The sequence below is a fragment of the Lactuca sativa genome, chromosome 8, assembly GCF_002870075.4.
Source record: "Lactuca sativa cultivar Salinas chromosome 8, Lsat_Salinas_v11, whole genome shotgun sequence".
In the NCBI taxonomy this organism is placed as follows: domain Eukaryota; kingdom Viridiplantae; phylum Streptophyta; class Magnoliopsida; order Asterales; family Asteraceae; genus Lactuca; species Lactuca sativa.
This window is the reverse complement of record NC_056630.2, coordinates 54,735,397-54,751,542: the sequence shown is the minus strand read 5'-3', so window position 1 is coordinate 54,751,542 and position 16,146 is coordinate 54,735,397. Positions and strand designations below refer to the sequence as shown.

The 16,146-nt window shown below is 31.1% G+C and overlaps 2 protein-coding genes across 2 annotated transcripts; both read right to left on the bottom strand.

Annotated features, from left to right (window-relative positions):
* Positions 1-2,822: 2,822 nt before the first annotated feature.
* Positions 2,823-3,876, bottom strand: LOC111899961 (uncharacterized). Its single transcript, XM_023895839.2, has 4 exons — positions 3,546-3,876; positions 3,258-3,462; positions 3,023-3,183; positions 2,823-2,932 (listed from the first exon to the last, which is right to left on the bottom strand). Exons 1-4 carry the CDS (start codon positions 3,874-3,876, stop codon positions 2,823-2,825), a joined length of 807 nt encoding a protein of 268 aa, XP_023751607.2.
* Positions 3,877-3,978: 102 nt separating this feature from the next.
* LOC128127706 (uncharacterized) lies at positions 3,979-4,818 on the bottom strand. Its single transcript, XM_052766381.1, has one exon. The coding sequence runs from the start codon at positions 4,816-4,818 to the stop codon at positions 3,979-3,981; it is 840 nt and encodes a 279-aa protein (XP_052622341.1).
* Positions 4,819-16,146: the final 11,328 nt, after the last annotated feature.

Genomic DNA, 16,146 nt, shown 5'->3' with positions numbered 1-16,146 from the left:
ATCAAAATTCACATTAAGCTTGACAAGGAGATCCACGTATCATTGCATCCTCTACACGTAACTGCTAACAAACTCTCCTTCTTTCATCTTGCTTTCTATGAGGGACTTTACTACCTCATACTTTTCTTGACGAGCTCACTTATGGTAATTTTCCATAAGGTCCTTGTTCATCTCATACGACCAGTAATCCTCATAGTATTTTTGCAATTCAGGAGTCATCGTGGCCACCATGATGCAAGCAACCTTTGTTGCATCATTATAGTGTTTCTTGTAGGCGGCCAATTCTTCGGGAGTGGCCTTATCTTCGTCAATTTTATAGAACTCCTTTTTAAGGACATATTCCATGTCCTCGAAACGAAGGGCCATCTTGATGTTGTGTGTTAAGACCGTTGTAGTACACGATTTAAACAAATAAAAATAATAAATAAACTGCTTTATTGCACTAACAGGTAGTACAGGTAAGTAGTGTCGGATCCTCAGGGACACGTCCTAATGTTTACACCTCTTTGCATAAGGTGTGATCTAATTCTTGATGAATGCAATAAACATAAAGGGGGGGTATTTCTGAAAATTAAACTAATAGAAATCGAAAATGACAAAAGAATAACTGAATTTAAAGTGGTGAAAATTTAAATAAAAGAAAGCAATTCTAGTTTCATGCTGAATCCCCAAATCATATAATTAACTTTAAACACAATATTTGACTATGCGCTTGTTTAAACTGCAACTGAGGTTCATTAACAAGCTCTAATGACCTTTATTACAAAAATTCATTTAATTAAAACAAGTTCTCTTAATTAAATCTAACTTTTTACTAAATTAACCAAACAAGCTCTTGACTAATAAAGAAAAGTTACATTAGACACAGTGTAATTCCCAGTAAAATTCAATACCTCTCATAAGCTCGGAGGCGTTAACACTCGTTTGATCATTTCATATTAGAGTTAACCCTAAACTCAGAATTAATCTAATACTTATCACTTTTTACTAATTAATCTAAACAATTACGAATATAAACAATTAGATGACTAGAATGATTCACAAACAATTTAAGCGGCCAACATAAACTGAAATCAAAATCAAACATTCAATTTAACACAAAACTGATCAAACTAAAAATAATCATAGTCAAACATAGTGCCCAATGATTAATCGTACGAAAAGGTTACGTCTTGCGAAACTGAAATATGAGTTTTTAGCCTGACATGGCTAAAAACGGATTACAAACAGTGGAAATAGAATCTAAACGATAAATCTTACTAAACTATGGATTGGAATCGAATCGTCTCCTTTAGATCTGCGTTCTTCACTTGAAAACCTCTGAAAATCGCCTTTGAATCATCAGTAATTGCCAATTAGGGTTACTGGAAGAGTATCAGGCAGCATTTATACGTCTATCTGTCAAAACGCCAAACCTGCGATCGCAAAGGGCATACCTGCGATCGCATGTATCACCCAAAAACGTGTCACAGGATTATTTAATGAAGTGCGTTGCCATTTCAATGCAAATTGACCAACCTGCGATCGCAGGGGCCTAACCTGTGATCGCATGTTTCTTTTTTTCCTCAACTGATGAATTTTTTGGCTCGACAAAACCTCGTAAACAACCTACGACCAAGCCTACGGTCGCTAGGGCAAACCTGCGATCGCAGGGAGACAAGGTGTGATCTTAGGTTTCTTTTTTTGTCCCTTTTGATCGTCGTTCCTCCTTCCAAGAAGTTCTTAATCATTTCCCGACATCCTTCCTAGTTCTAGACTCTAATAAGCTCCTAAGCATCCACAAACGCATCCCGAAATAGCACAATCATCCATGTGCTCCAAATGGCCCTGAAAAGTCATAACAAACGTGAGCAATACGTACAATCTACAAGATAATCATGAATCACAAAATACATAAGAATAATTGGGAATTATTTAACTTTTTATAATGATATACGTTGGAAATTATGCTAAAAGATTCATATAAAATGCATGTAGCAAACCTCCCCAAGCTTAGACCTTACTTGCCCTCAAGTAAGGAAACGATAACTTTGGAAACGGAATTAGGGCTAAAGGCAATAACTAAACAACCTAGACACACGTTAACTAAAACTAAAAAAAACGAAAACCTAAATAATAAGAACTACCAAAGCTAAACATAAAACACGAATGCAAAGATGAACAATGAACTAAAATAGTATGCAAATGAGAAACAAACAACTAAAATGAAACATGCTTCTTTTTTCATATATTTTATATTTTTTTCTTTTACGATTAGACTTTACATCGATAATGAGCTCTAATCACTAACACCAAAGCAACCATCCTACTATCTTTCATGTATCACAGACCCCTAAAGTAAGGAAGACCACAAAACGGTGGAACCTAATAATCCAACTCTAGTTTTACTTAAACTTTGTACCTTAATTAGGTTTATAAGCAAAAATAACATAGTCCGGATCTCATCAATGTTTTAAAAACCGGTTTTTTAGTTGAACTGGTCTAATGACCGATTTGCGGTTCAACCGGTGGTTCAACCGGTTTTATGAATTTTTATGTATTTTTTTATTATCTGCATACATATTAATATTTAAAAAACAATAATTTAACATCCAAAAGTTCAAACATTAAAATAAGTATGACAAACAAGTTGTAGATCAATTCAAACACACTAAAAAACACATAATCATAGGTTCTACATCAATCCAAATGGATCAAAAAAAGAAACGTAAAGCCTAATAGTACTAAAACTATATATATATATATATATATATATATATATATATATATATATATATATATATATATATATATATATAGTATCTCATCAAAATCAAATCAAATCACGGATTTTGAGACATTGGAGTGTTAAACGCATCAATTTCACGATCACTTAGTAAATGAAATTCACTATCAACTTCATTCTCATCAAAAACATGACCAACTTCGTTTTCTACAATATAAAAAAACAATGTTAAGGTTAAGTAGACTAGTAATAAACAAATTACAATAATACATTAATATATATTGAAAGAAGTGTCACCTTGTGTTTGAGAAGTTGGTTCATATTCTTGTTCGTCAAGCATATTTTCTAAATCATTGTAATCAAGTTCTCCATTCAACTCTTCTTCTACCACCCAAAATTCCGTCTTATCAATACATTCATAGTCAATAGGATCATAAGATCTTTTATCAACCTTGAGTCTACAAAACCATTCAAAAAATTTTTTTTATGTAAAATGCCAAATAGATAAATATTTTATTATAATTTAACATACCTATTTTGTAAACGTAAGTTGTAGTGCACAAATACAAGATCATTAAGAATTTGATGTTCCAACCTATTTCTCCTTTTTGTGTGAATCCTTTCAAAGACACTCCAGTTACGTTCACAACCGAAAGAAGATGCGGTTTGACTTAAAATTCTAATAGCAAACTTTTGCAACATAGGCATATCCCCACCAAATAACTTCCACCACTCATCTATAAAAGAAAAGGTTACAAAAAAATACTTCATAATAATATATTTATTATTTATTAATAATATATAAAAACTTAAGGGTTACCTGGACGTGTACTTGTACGAGAAGCAATGGCACTAGGTCTACCAAAAGTACCTTCACTGTCACGGAACTTTCCTAGAGACATTGTAAGATCAATAATGCCGCTACCAGAAAAATTCTTCTCAACCATATCAAGAACGCCTTGAAATATCTCTCTTTTAGAACAAAGATTCTCACGATCATACTGGAAAACTGGATTTAACCAATACGCTGCACAATGAATACTTTTTCTTAACATCCTATCCCAACGTCTATCAATTATGTTAGTATAAGGCTTGTATAATTCTTTCTTTTTCTTAAATAATTCCTTAACCCCTCTCCTTGCACGATGCATTCCCTCATAAACTTAACCCAATGCAGGTTTTTCATCCGAATCACATAAACACAAAAGCCTTAACAAAGGAGTCATCACTTTCACCGTAATCAAACAATTTTTTCAAAAATTTTCGTTCAAGACAATTTCTTTGCATTCAACCGCATTTCCCACTTTTAACATCTTCTTAAACTCTGTAGATATAACCATTGCTTGTAAATCGGATTTATGATCATACAAACTTTTCAATGCAATAAAAGCGGTACCAAAACGGGTAGCACCTGGACGGATGATTTCAGTCCAACCAACTCTTTTTCTTAACCAATTCAAGGGCCATTTATGGTTATAGACAAAAACAGTAACCCTAGATGAAAGAGTGACCAAACTTTGCACATTATCCAATTCTGAAACATCATTTAATACAAGATTAAGACAATGTGCTGCACATGGAGACCAAGTAATAAAAGTATATCTTTCACATAACATATTACCAGCAAGTTTGTAATTGGCAGCATTGTCAGTAACAATTTGTACCACATTCTTTTGTCCTACCATCTCAACAATCTCAGCAAACAAATTACACAAATTCAATGCATTGCTCTCTATATCAGATGCATCAATAGATTTAAGAAATGATATCCCTTTAGGACAATAAACCAAGAAATTAATCAAACGGCGTTGCCTAATATCCCTCCACCCATCACTCATAATCGTGCAACCACTTTCAATCCACTGAGTTCTGTATGAATCAATTAACAATGAAACAGATTTCTTTGCATCTGACAATAAGTTTACCCTCAGAGCATGATAATTAGGTGCTTTGTACCCATAACCAATACTTGTTATTTTATCTATCTTATGTTGAAAATATGGAGAGTTACAAGCATTCATAGGTATACATGCATCATAGAACCACATTGCAATAGATAAATCCACATCATCTATTCTTTTCTTAGTTTGCATGGCAGATTTAATGGTGGGTTGAGAAGGATCATTTATACCTTTTGTAAAGAAAGGATGAACACTTGATGTAGCTTTCTTTTTCCCCTCTTTAACAAATTGTGCTTTGGCATTTCAAACTTGTGTTTCTTCTATATCTTCATCGTCATCCGAGATAGTAACACTTGATGTAGCTTTACGTTTTTCCCTTTGTGATGTTTCTTTCAAAATACCTTCCATTGTAAAACGAACTTCTGGAGTTACTTTAGGACAAGCTGATATGTCACCAATAACACCGGCAAGATGTTTCTTAGCTCTGCTTATGCCACCACCACGTAAATTTTTTTCACAAAAATTACATATGTAAATCTTGTTTCCTTGGTCATCCTTGGATAGAGTTATATCTTCCCATGCTTTATCCGTCTTAGTTCTTACATTCGTTTGACCGGAAGTTATGGATCGAGATTGAGTTTGTGTTTCCGTTGGTTCTTTGTCCCTAGATTCCATATTGAACTATAATACAAAACCATATAGCAATTTCAAAGTTAGAAATACATAACATAAATCTGTCATAACAGAAAAATTACTATCCAACATAATAAAAATTAAAACATAAATTAATGGTGACCATCATCGTTATATTTGGCTAAATATATCAACTAACAAAGAAAAATTTGTTCCTCTGTATATATATAAAACAAACATAATTTTTGGGGGTAAGGTTTCGTTCATACACATGCAAACAAACATAGTAATTTCTCAACTAATCTTAGTGCTGCGGATTAAGAAAATAATATGCATTAAAATAATAAATTCATAAGAACGACAAACATTAATAAGAAACAAAATCAACATATCATAATCATAACACAATACACAAAGGGTATATTAAACTCAATTGAAAAAAACAAAATTGAAAAAACAGTTTCTATCGTTCTTGAACTCAAAAGGAAAAACATGTAATCAATTCTTAGTTGTTTACCTGTGGGTTACCGTTGTGGAAGAGGAAGACAATCTTGTACTTGGGCAACGTGAATATAGAACTCGTGATTATGGATTACGTCAATTAATGGAGACACACAAAATAATTCGACCTACTCTTGGCTGCTGCTGATAACATTCGTCAAAGTCTTCAAGACTCCTAACATGTAGTTGACTAAATTTGTTGCAAGTTATGGAGCCCGTTCTCCAGAATTAAGCCCAAAAATTAGTGAAGTCTAATAGTCACCGGTTTGAATGGAATATAAGCGGTTCACTATGACCGGTTCAACCGGAAATTTTCAATAACCGGCCGGTTCTCTCCGGCATAAAATTCAACATAAAACCGGCACTTATTAAACCGGTCACCCGACCGGTTCCCGGTTCAACCGGCCGGTTCGAACCGGTTTTTAAAACCTTGGATCTCATGTCCTTAAGACTAGATGGCCAAGAATCAGAATCGACGCATCCTTAAGAACCCGCACGACCAAATCAGCTTTCGCCGAAGCAGCAAGGGCCAACCCCCGTAGGAGCCCGAGCTCTAAGCTTTCACTTTTTCAAGAGCCACAAGTATCATATGACACATTTCTTTATTCGCCAGATGTAACTTTGGAACGACTTCTAATTTGATTGAACTTTGATTTATACTTCGTTTTGAGCTTGATTTCTTCAATCTCTCTCTTTTTTTTTTGGAATTTCTTGAAGTTTCTTCAATTGACCGCTTGAAATTCTTTGATTTGGGTACTAGATATAACGTTGTACCCTTTCTTCATTTTGATTGTGTGGATCTGATACTTAAGATGTATGTTACCACGAGGGGGACATATGTCAACAAATAGGCCCATGTTCTGTGGGTTCAAAGTTGTCGATAAAGATTCTTTTAAAACATTAATAAGCAAATCATCCTAGAGCTGTTATTACCGCCCAAAAAACATTTCAGTACGCTATTTTTTTTTATTATCTGAGGCTACGGTCTCGAATCATGGTGTCTTGGGTCCCCTGGTTATGATAGCTGATTCTACACTTCCAATAACAATCAAGTCTCTTCGAATTTTTTTCATTTTCAATTCTCAATATCCCACTTCATGGAGCTATTGTATGTAAAGAGTGTCATCATCTCGTAATCTTTTTTATGCAAACGCAGAATGCAACAAAATGAAAATATTTTAGAAAAAACTATGAAGAAATAAAATGACAAAGAAAAGAAACATAAATGAAAAATCTTTTTGGATTTTTTAAACTTTTCTATTTTCTTTTTTTTTTGGATTTTAAAATTTTTTTTTAATTTTTTTTAATTTTTTTAAATAACAAAATAAAAACTTTTTATAAAAAGATAGGAAATTCCCTCCCCAAGCTTAAAATTAAGCATTGTCCTCAATGCTTAGGGAGGAGAGAAGTGAAAGACGACTACTCGAACGGGGGAGCATAGTGATGGAAGAACTCGTTGCAGAAATCGTCAAAATCGCTGCGCAGACCTAAGAACTCGTCATGATAGTCGGTGACCTGAGTGCTATATTGCTAATAGTCGAGGCGAAGACCAGTCATCGTCTACTGACGAGAAGCAATATCCTGACGGAGGTCAAGATAATGTTGGTAAGTGAAGGGAGAGCTGGGGTGAGGGTGAGATGGTTAGGTGGGTGGGGGTGATCCTGAAAGTCAGTCTGCATAGGATCAGGCGGGCTAAAGGATATGGGTGTGGCGTCTGTATAGTCTGGGTGCTGAGTGGATGAAGATGGTCGATCAGACTGCGGGCACTGGGCCTGTTGTGCCCTACGTGGGCGAGGAGGTGGTGGGATGTTCGAATGATGCACCCATACAGTCTCGCTAATGGGGTCATCGAGAGCGATGACATCAGGTCCAGTGACCTTGAAATACGTGGAGCGACCCCGCATCCAAACACACCCACCTGGGGCAATACGAAGCATGTGATTAGCCCGAAGGTTCTGTAGGGTCAGACAAAAAGAATCACCTGTAATAAAGTGTACTCCAGAGGAGATTGCGGCACGAGGGAGGGGGCAATGAAAGAAATCAAGCCACCACAACGAATTGCACCGCCAGTGCGAAGAGCTATAACTCTGTGGAACCGTATAATGATAATATCACCAAAATGTGACGGTATGACCCGGTGATCATGCACTACAAGAGAAAAAGCTCGGCTTTGCCGGCATTTGTAGTCTCAATCTATGCATAAATGATATTGCATATAATTTTCAATGCAATTTTGAGAACAGGGTGCACGATGCTAGTCTATACGGATGAGGCTGAACCATAAGACTCCAAACCGGTAATGGAGTACCAAAACTCGTGTACGTCAAAAGCGGGGGTGGGCTGGGATAAACTAGTGATGGGAGTATGGAAGATAGCACATAACTGGTCCACGTGAAGAGTGTGAGGGGTGCTAAAAATGCGATAAGCTATGTTTCCCTCATGATTTATCTCACTAAGCATGGCTAAAAACTCTCGGGTCCATAGGGGACAAGTGCCAAAATCTGTAGATAATAGGCGCTCCCAGCCAATATTGGCAAAAAGAGTGCGAACACCATCATAAATATAGAGTTCCTGCATTAAGGTGCGGCTAGGGGCCCAGACCTGTGGCAAAATCGATAATGCATATTACATGTTAAATCGATAATGAGCATTAATTAAACCTTCAACATTTAATATGCATTAATTACTTTCTTAAAATAACTAAAATGATTGGTTCAGAATAAATTCTACAAGCACACAATAGATAGTTGAAACATTTGAACCTATATATATATATATATATATATATATATATATATATATATATATATATATATATGCTATTAAAATAATCATATATTATTATTAACTTTGAAATAATTATATCTATACGAAGTTGATATAAAACTTATTTGAACATGTTTGTTGCCTTTTAAGGTGTACACAAAAATTTATTAATTACATTAAACTAATTATAAAAGAAACAATGTGAAACATGTAAACTTCTCATTTTCGGCCACTCCATATAAGATTTGTACAACTTTCTATAATGATAAATTTGAAATTGAGTTTTTATGAAATAAATTATGGAGCATATCAATATACATAACTTGCATTACTATAATCATTTACAATTTGCAATTCAAATAGCCTTTTATACATGTACAACTATAAATATAAAAAGAAACAAAAAAATAAGAGAAAAAAACAAAACATATTGAAATATTTCAAAGAAAAACGAAATGATAAAAAAATAGGCTAATGATGATGTTTTCACATGTAATTTTTAAAATTGCAGACCGCCACTTGAATTAATGTCCTACAAAATTAGATGCAAGGAATATCTCATGACATAGTCCCTTTGAAATATTTCGCATTTCCTATTTATAGAGCAGGAGACATTCTCTTGTTTACTCTCACCATCAATGTTGGATGAAAACATTTTAATTAAACTTCTTTCTTTATTTGTCAATAATTTCATTTTGTTAAATAAAATATTAAATAATAAAAATAAAACGTTATCCTGAAAATTTATTGTTTAATAGTTTCATTTTTTTTAATCTCATGAGTTTCTATCCAAAAAAGTAAGTTTTTATTGAATAATTTTATGTTAAATCCTAAAATCATAAATTCAGTTAGGTACTTAATATAAAAAGTTTGTTTATATGTATTTTCATGATTCAAAATGTCATTATAAAATGAATTCATTTATAAAATATTATGGAGTATATATTTCGTGCTTTTGAATCAAAGTAATTTTTTAAACAATTATAATTTTATGATTAGATAGATTTTTGTTATATTTATATAACATTATGTAACTTATTTATAATGCTATTAGAAACAATTTGAATAATCATGAGAGTTTCTCATTTTTTATAATGCTTATCATTTATTTAAAATACTTAGAATATTTTATAATAAATTAGTTTACTAATTATTAATTTAAACTTACTAACAAGTATATATTTATTTTAATAACATATATCTACTAATACTTTAATTATAACCGTGCAATGCATGGAATATCGTCTAATCATCATATCATATCATATCATATCATATCATATCATATCATTATATCATCATATCATACTATGTTATAAAGGAAGCATTTTTTCTTTCACCACATTCATTTGAAACTCCTATGACTTTTCAATTTCTTTCTAATAATGAATATAAGTTGGTTAATAAGATTAATAGATATCAAACCAAAAGTGTAATCATATATAAACTAAATTTCAATATTAAAAGAGCATATTTACATTTACTTATAAAGTAATGTTTTTTAACTATTTACATATTATACTTAATTTATTAGTATTAATATATTGTTGGATCTAGACAATTATCATTTTAAAGCTACAACTTTTGAACAATTTCTATAAAATATTTAAATTATAAACTTAAATATAACATTACAGGACCAAGTTAAATTTAAATTTTAGTTTAACTTAAACAACCCAAATAATATATTTTTTTAAATAGTTAAAAGTGATAAATTGCAGTGTCTCTCTAATAATGATTATAATTTGGTTAATAAGGTTAAATAAATATCAAACATAAAGTATAATCATAAATAAGCTAAATTATAAAGGAAACATTTTTTCTTTCACTACATTCATTTGAAACTCCCATTCATTTTTCCTTTCACGACACTCATTTGAAACTCCCAAGATTTTTCAGTTTCTTTCTAATAAAGATTATAAGTTGGTTAATAAGATTAAATAAATATCAAACCTAAAGTATAATCATATATAAACTAAATTTCAATATTAAAAGAATATATTTACTTCTTCTTATAAAGTTATGTTTTTTTTTTAACTTTTTACATATCATACTTAATTTATTAGTTTTAATATATTATTGGATATAAACCATTATTATTTTAAAACTACAACTTTTAAACAATTTGTATAGAATATTTAAACTATTAACTTAAATATAACATTACAGGACCAACTTAAATATAAATTTTAGTTTAACTTAAACAACCCAAATAATATTTCGTAAATAGTTAAAAGTGATAAATTGTAGTGTCTTTCTAACAATGATTATAATTTGGTTAATAAGGTTAAATAAATACCAAATCTAAATTTTAATCATAAATAAAGTAGATTTCAATTTTAAAATAATATATAGTGCTAAATATAAAATTACAGTGCGACTTAAATATAAATTTCAGTTTGGACAAAATACTTGAATTGTTAATTCAAATATAAAATTACAGTGTCACTTAAATATAAATTTTAGTTACACTTAAAAAACCCAATGAATATTTTGTGAATAGTTAAAAATGATAAATTTTAGTGCTAAATGCAAAAACTAAATTATAATCTCAATTTACCTAAAATATTTCCTAAAAATATTTGTATAATCGTTAAAAGTTTTCAAATAAGTACCTTAAAATAACTTACAATAACAATAGTTAAAAATAACTCTATATAAATGCTTATATTGTTACCTTTAAAATCAAAAAACAATGTTTGATGTTTTAAATAATTATAATGATAGAAATTAAAACATTAAGCAAATAAAATTTAAAAAAATTCATTAACAATAACAACTATAAATAACATTAAACCGTATATTGTATTTAATTTTATTCCTGAGTAACTCGCGGGTAGAAGTCATTTAAACGATTGAGATTATATAGTTATAATAGATGTATATATTATCATATAATTCAAAATAATCAACAAATTATACTACCTTCGTCCCAATTTGATAGTCCACTTTTGACTTTTAAAGTTTTTTTCTTCAATTTTGACCTTAAATACTTTTGTTTGTTATAGATAATACTTGATGTAAAATATATAAATGGATTGTATTTTAAATGTTTTTTATTGTTATAAGTTTTATCAAGTAATATATAATACAAATAAAAATATTTAGTTGAAGAAAAAAGACTTCAAAAGTCAAAAGTGGACTATCAATTTGGGACGAAGGGAGTATCGATTTAGTATACAAATTATTATATCAAATTTAAAAACAACGTTATTGTTATATTTTAAAAAACCATATGTTTGTAAAGATTTCAACTATATAAGTGTTTCTACGTAACGCGCGGGCATTCGCCTAGTATACTTATAAAATAGACATTTTTAATTACACCACATGTATTTGAGACTTACATGACTTTTCAATTCTATCTATTTATGATTATAAATTGGATAATAATATATTAATGTAAAATTAAATTCTAATTGTAAATTTACTAAACTACAATATTAAAATGTCACTACCAGTATCTTCCGAAATAATTGTGCCAATTGAATTTTTTTCTTTTAATTTTCTGACCCCATCCTTCCTACATGTAAGAGTTTATATAACATGTTTGGTGTTTTGTGCTAAAACAATTATTTATAATTATTATTAGGCATTTGAAAAGTCATTTGGGAATTGCACAACAACAGTGGAAAAAAATATAACATGTTACACATTTAGAGACAAATGGAAAATATTATATATTATGACAATTAGACTATGATTAAAAAATGATACATTCATCAACAACTCTGATATGTATAACTCTTTTAAGCCCTCCATCACTACCAATATCTTCCGAAACAATTATGCCTATTGAATTTTTTCTTTTAATTTTTTCACACTATCCTTCCTACATGTAAGAGTTTATATAGCAATGTTTGGTGTTTAATGCTAAAACAAGTATTTATAATTATTAATAGGCATTCGAAAGGTCATTTGAAAATTTGAAAAGACATAGGAGTTCCAAATCAATGTGGTTCTTATAAGTATGTCTATATTATAAGATACTAGCGAATGCTCGCGCAGCCGCGCGTTGCGCAGAAACACCTATATAGTTAACGTCTTTACAAATATATGTTTTTTTAACATAACAATAACATTGGTTTTAAATTCGATATAATAATTCCTATACTAAATTGATATAATATATTGATTATTTTTAATTATATGATAATATACATCTATTATAACTGCATAATTTCAATCGTTTAAATGACTTATACCTATAAGTTACACATAAATAAAATTAAATATAATTATAATATAACTTACACATGAATGACTTCTAAATCTCATGGCACACACTTATAAGCTCCCCACTAGAGAATTCCTTGCCGACTGCAGGTTAGACAACGAGAGGAAAAAGGTTGCATTCCAACTTATGGGCGACCGAGCGTACATTGATTTTGCAAAGATAAATGACATCTTGGGCTTACCTTCCTCGAATACATACAAGACTTTCAACCCCATGCCTACCGAGTTCAACCACGAGACTTTTTGGATGGAAATCACCGGTGGGATCTTTTCATGTGCCAGTCGCGATAAGGCAACCTCCATCATTCACCTGTGCCTCTGTATTGCCCATCGTATCTTAGTGTGCACCGTTTTTGCCCGTAAAGAAGTCGGCCAAGTCATGAAAATGGATCTCTTCTTCCTTTGGTGCATGACACGACGTGAAAACCCACCAATCCCGGACTTTGCCTTGTTCTTTTTCAATAAATGCGCACTCATGAGAACCAAAGCGTCCGATGATATTTGCATTGGAGGATTTGTCACCCTTTTAGCCCATGGTCTTGACATTGAGCTCCTAGACGATTACGAACCTGTTGACAACAAAACTCTTTTGGATGAGCAAGCTCTCACAAACATACACCACATCTGTCGTAGGAATAGGAGCAGTTTTACATGGTATTGTCCTCAAGGGGTTGGATAACTTATTTTTCCCGACCCGCGAGTCTCAAACTTCACCTTCCACGATCGCACCTTTTGGTGAATGCAACCCAAAAGGACCATGCTACTTTCGGTCAAGTAAATATTAATTATAGTTATAGGCTTAGACACCTAATCCAACAAAAGAGATGACTGAGAAGTTTGAGGGAGGTGGCCGCGGAGGACGAGGAGGAGGAAGGTTCATATTGCTATTTGGAATAAGCATCTACAAAAGAAAGGTTTAGTTAGTTTGATGCTATTAATCCATAAAAAAAAAATTATCCAAAACAAAATTATTTAACAAGGCTAGGATATATATTTCATTATATGATATGAAGAGGGATGTCGTAGTCACACCATGAATCTATTTAGGAATGCAACACCATTCACCCATTTCAATCACTATGAAATTCCTAGATCTTTGAGATTCATTGGCTAAGGTCAATGTCATGTTAATCCTGATTATGCTCATCTTAGTCCATGATATGGATGTCGTGGATCATGGATTAGATGGTGGATCAACCATGCAAAAATGCATGATCCCTGAATCAAGATACGCTTGAGTATCACGAGTACCACATTATTTTCAACCCTAAACCTCAAATACACATGCCGACAAACCGCACATGCTCCGTCAACAGTGTAAAAAGAAAATGTGCATTTTTCATTGGAAGCATAAGATTCACGTTTATACTTACATTCAGAACATGATTTTGTTCTAATAATTTAAGTTAATACTTTTCACTTGTAAAATCATCCTATCAAACCCTTTCAGTAACTCCACTCAAACCACAAAAAGTTGGTGAGGGTGGTAAGCAACGAGCTTTTAAAAACTAGCCTTATTAGAAATCAAATAGACATATATATATATATATATATATATATATATATATATATATATATATATATATATATATATATATATATATATATATATATATATATATAGTGAGTGTGCCTAGTCGTGATAAGACTGACAACATGTTTAAACATGAAAGGACAGAACGTTGTACATATCTATACATATAAATTTTATTCTAATATGTGTGTGTGTGTATATATATACATATATATATATATATATATATATATATATATATATATATATATATATATATATATATATATGAAATTTAAACCATTTAAATTTATGTGTTTTATTAATTCAAATTAAACATGCGAGAAGGCAATATTAATAATTAATACAAACTAATATTTAAATTTATTATCACTATTACAAACAATATCTAAACTTATAGATTTTTTTCCAATTATTGAAAATCTTAACATTTGGCTTCTTGAAAAACAAGTTTAGAAACTTGTTATCCAAGTTGGAGTTTCAAAGGAAGCTAAATATATAGAAGTGTGTTGCGCCTAGTCGATGCTCCATCATTATTTTTTTTATTTAGGTTTTACGATTATCATCATTAAACCTTAGCTCAGGGCACGAGTTAATTGAAATGGTCAGAGGAAAATAAGTTGAAATTTCAGAACGTACACCCTAGTTTCGAAAACCCTAATAGCAAACAAGATTTTACACAAATCGAATTGGATCTAATACTACAAATAACTATGAACTAAGGCTCTGATACTACTAAAAAGTTTTGAAAATACTCTCCAAGAACACATTGCAGCAAAAACTTATAACAATTATCTAGTCCAATATTTAACTAAAGCTATAAGGATCCTAAGTTCATATTATTATTGCAACTACTAGACAAATAAGAAAACATACATCTTTGTTGGCCAAAGATCTCCTAGATTGTGATCTTGTTCTTGCCACCTTGCTTGGATGCCAAGGATCCGAATGGGAATCGCTCCATTGGAATCGCATCTAAGAACTCCAAATAAGCAAAACAACAAACCCTAAGAGAAGGGAAAGGAAAAATGAACACTATAAACCCCAATTAGGTTTATTTTCATCGACCTTAGGCTGAGAAAGGGAAGGCTAAATTTTGCTTAGGGTTAATAGCATTTAAGGTTGGTTCCACAGCTCCCTATTTACAAACATCAAGTTGCTGAGAGCCAAAGAAACTGCTTTTTTGTTGTATTTTACCCTAAACGATTTTTATTAGTTAAACAGTTTTACGAATTAACATCCACTCCTTACAATTAATTAACTTCTAATTAATTATAAAATAGCTTCTAATTAATTTATCAAAAGATGACAAATTGATAAACTATTTTTTATTAAATTATTTTGGTCTTTTAATTGCTTAATTAGATCTTAAGAGTAACCTAAAAGGACCATGTTGTTATTAGAAATATTGTCAATAGTTATGATGTTGGACAGTATTCCAATAATTAGTTCATTAATGTTATTTACCGATAACAATTCTCATTGTGGTTGTCCATGAGTACACTCAACAAATATTTATTTAACGAAACGAGTTGGGAGGGAAAATACTATATAAATAATGAAATATTATGTAGTTGTAAAATAACCAAAATCATAAATATTATGTACTCACCTCGTATGCATATATGGTGCTTAAATGGAGGATGCACAAGTTTATTCATTGAAATAGAAGAAAGGAGTCATCTAAGATGCCTTATGATATGTTTAAAGTGATAGATTTTAGGAATATTTATGTTGTAGAGTTGCAATGTAACATGCCAAATATACTAAATAATTTTTTTTAGTCAACCCAAAATATCCATTCATTCATTCAAAAAACCTAATCAAAGAATAAAATGTATCACATGGTC

Bases quoted from the DNA above. Each gene is read 5' to 3' on its own strand.
- LOC111899961 (XM_023895839.2), bottom strand. From the start codon at position 3,876: ATGCATCGTGCAAGGAGAGGGGTTAAGGAATTATTTAAGAAAAAGAAA. The intron at 3,463-3,545 runs GTAACCCTTAAG...TTTCTTTTATAG, and splicing joins TCGTACAAGTACACGTCCAG to ATGAGTGGTGGAAGTTATTT. The intron at 3,184-3,257 runs GTATGTTAAATT...ATGGTTTTGTAG, and splicing joins AACTTACGTTTACAAAATAG to ACTCAAGGTTGATAAAAGAT.
- LOC128127706 (XM_052766381.1), bottom strand. From the start codon at position 4,818: ATGCAAACTAAGAAAAGAATAGATGATGTGGATTTATCTATTGCAATG.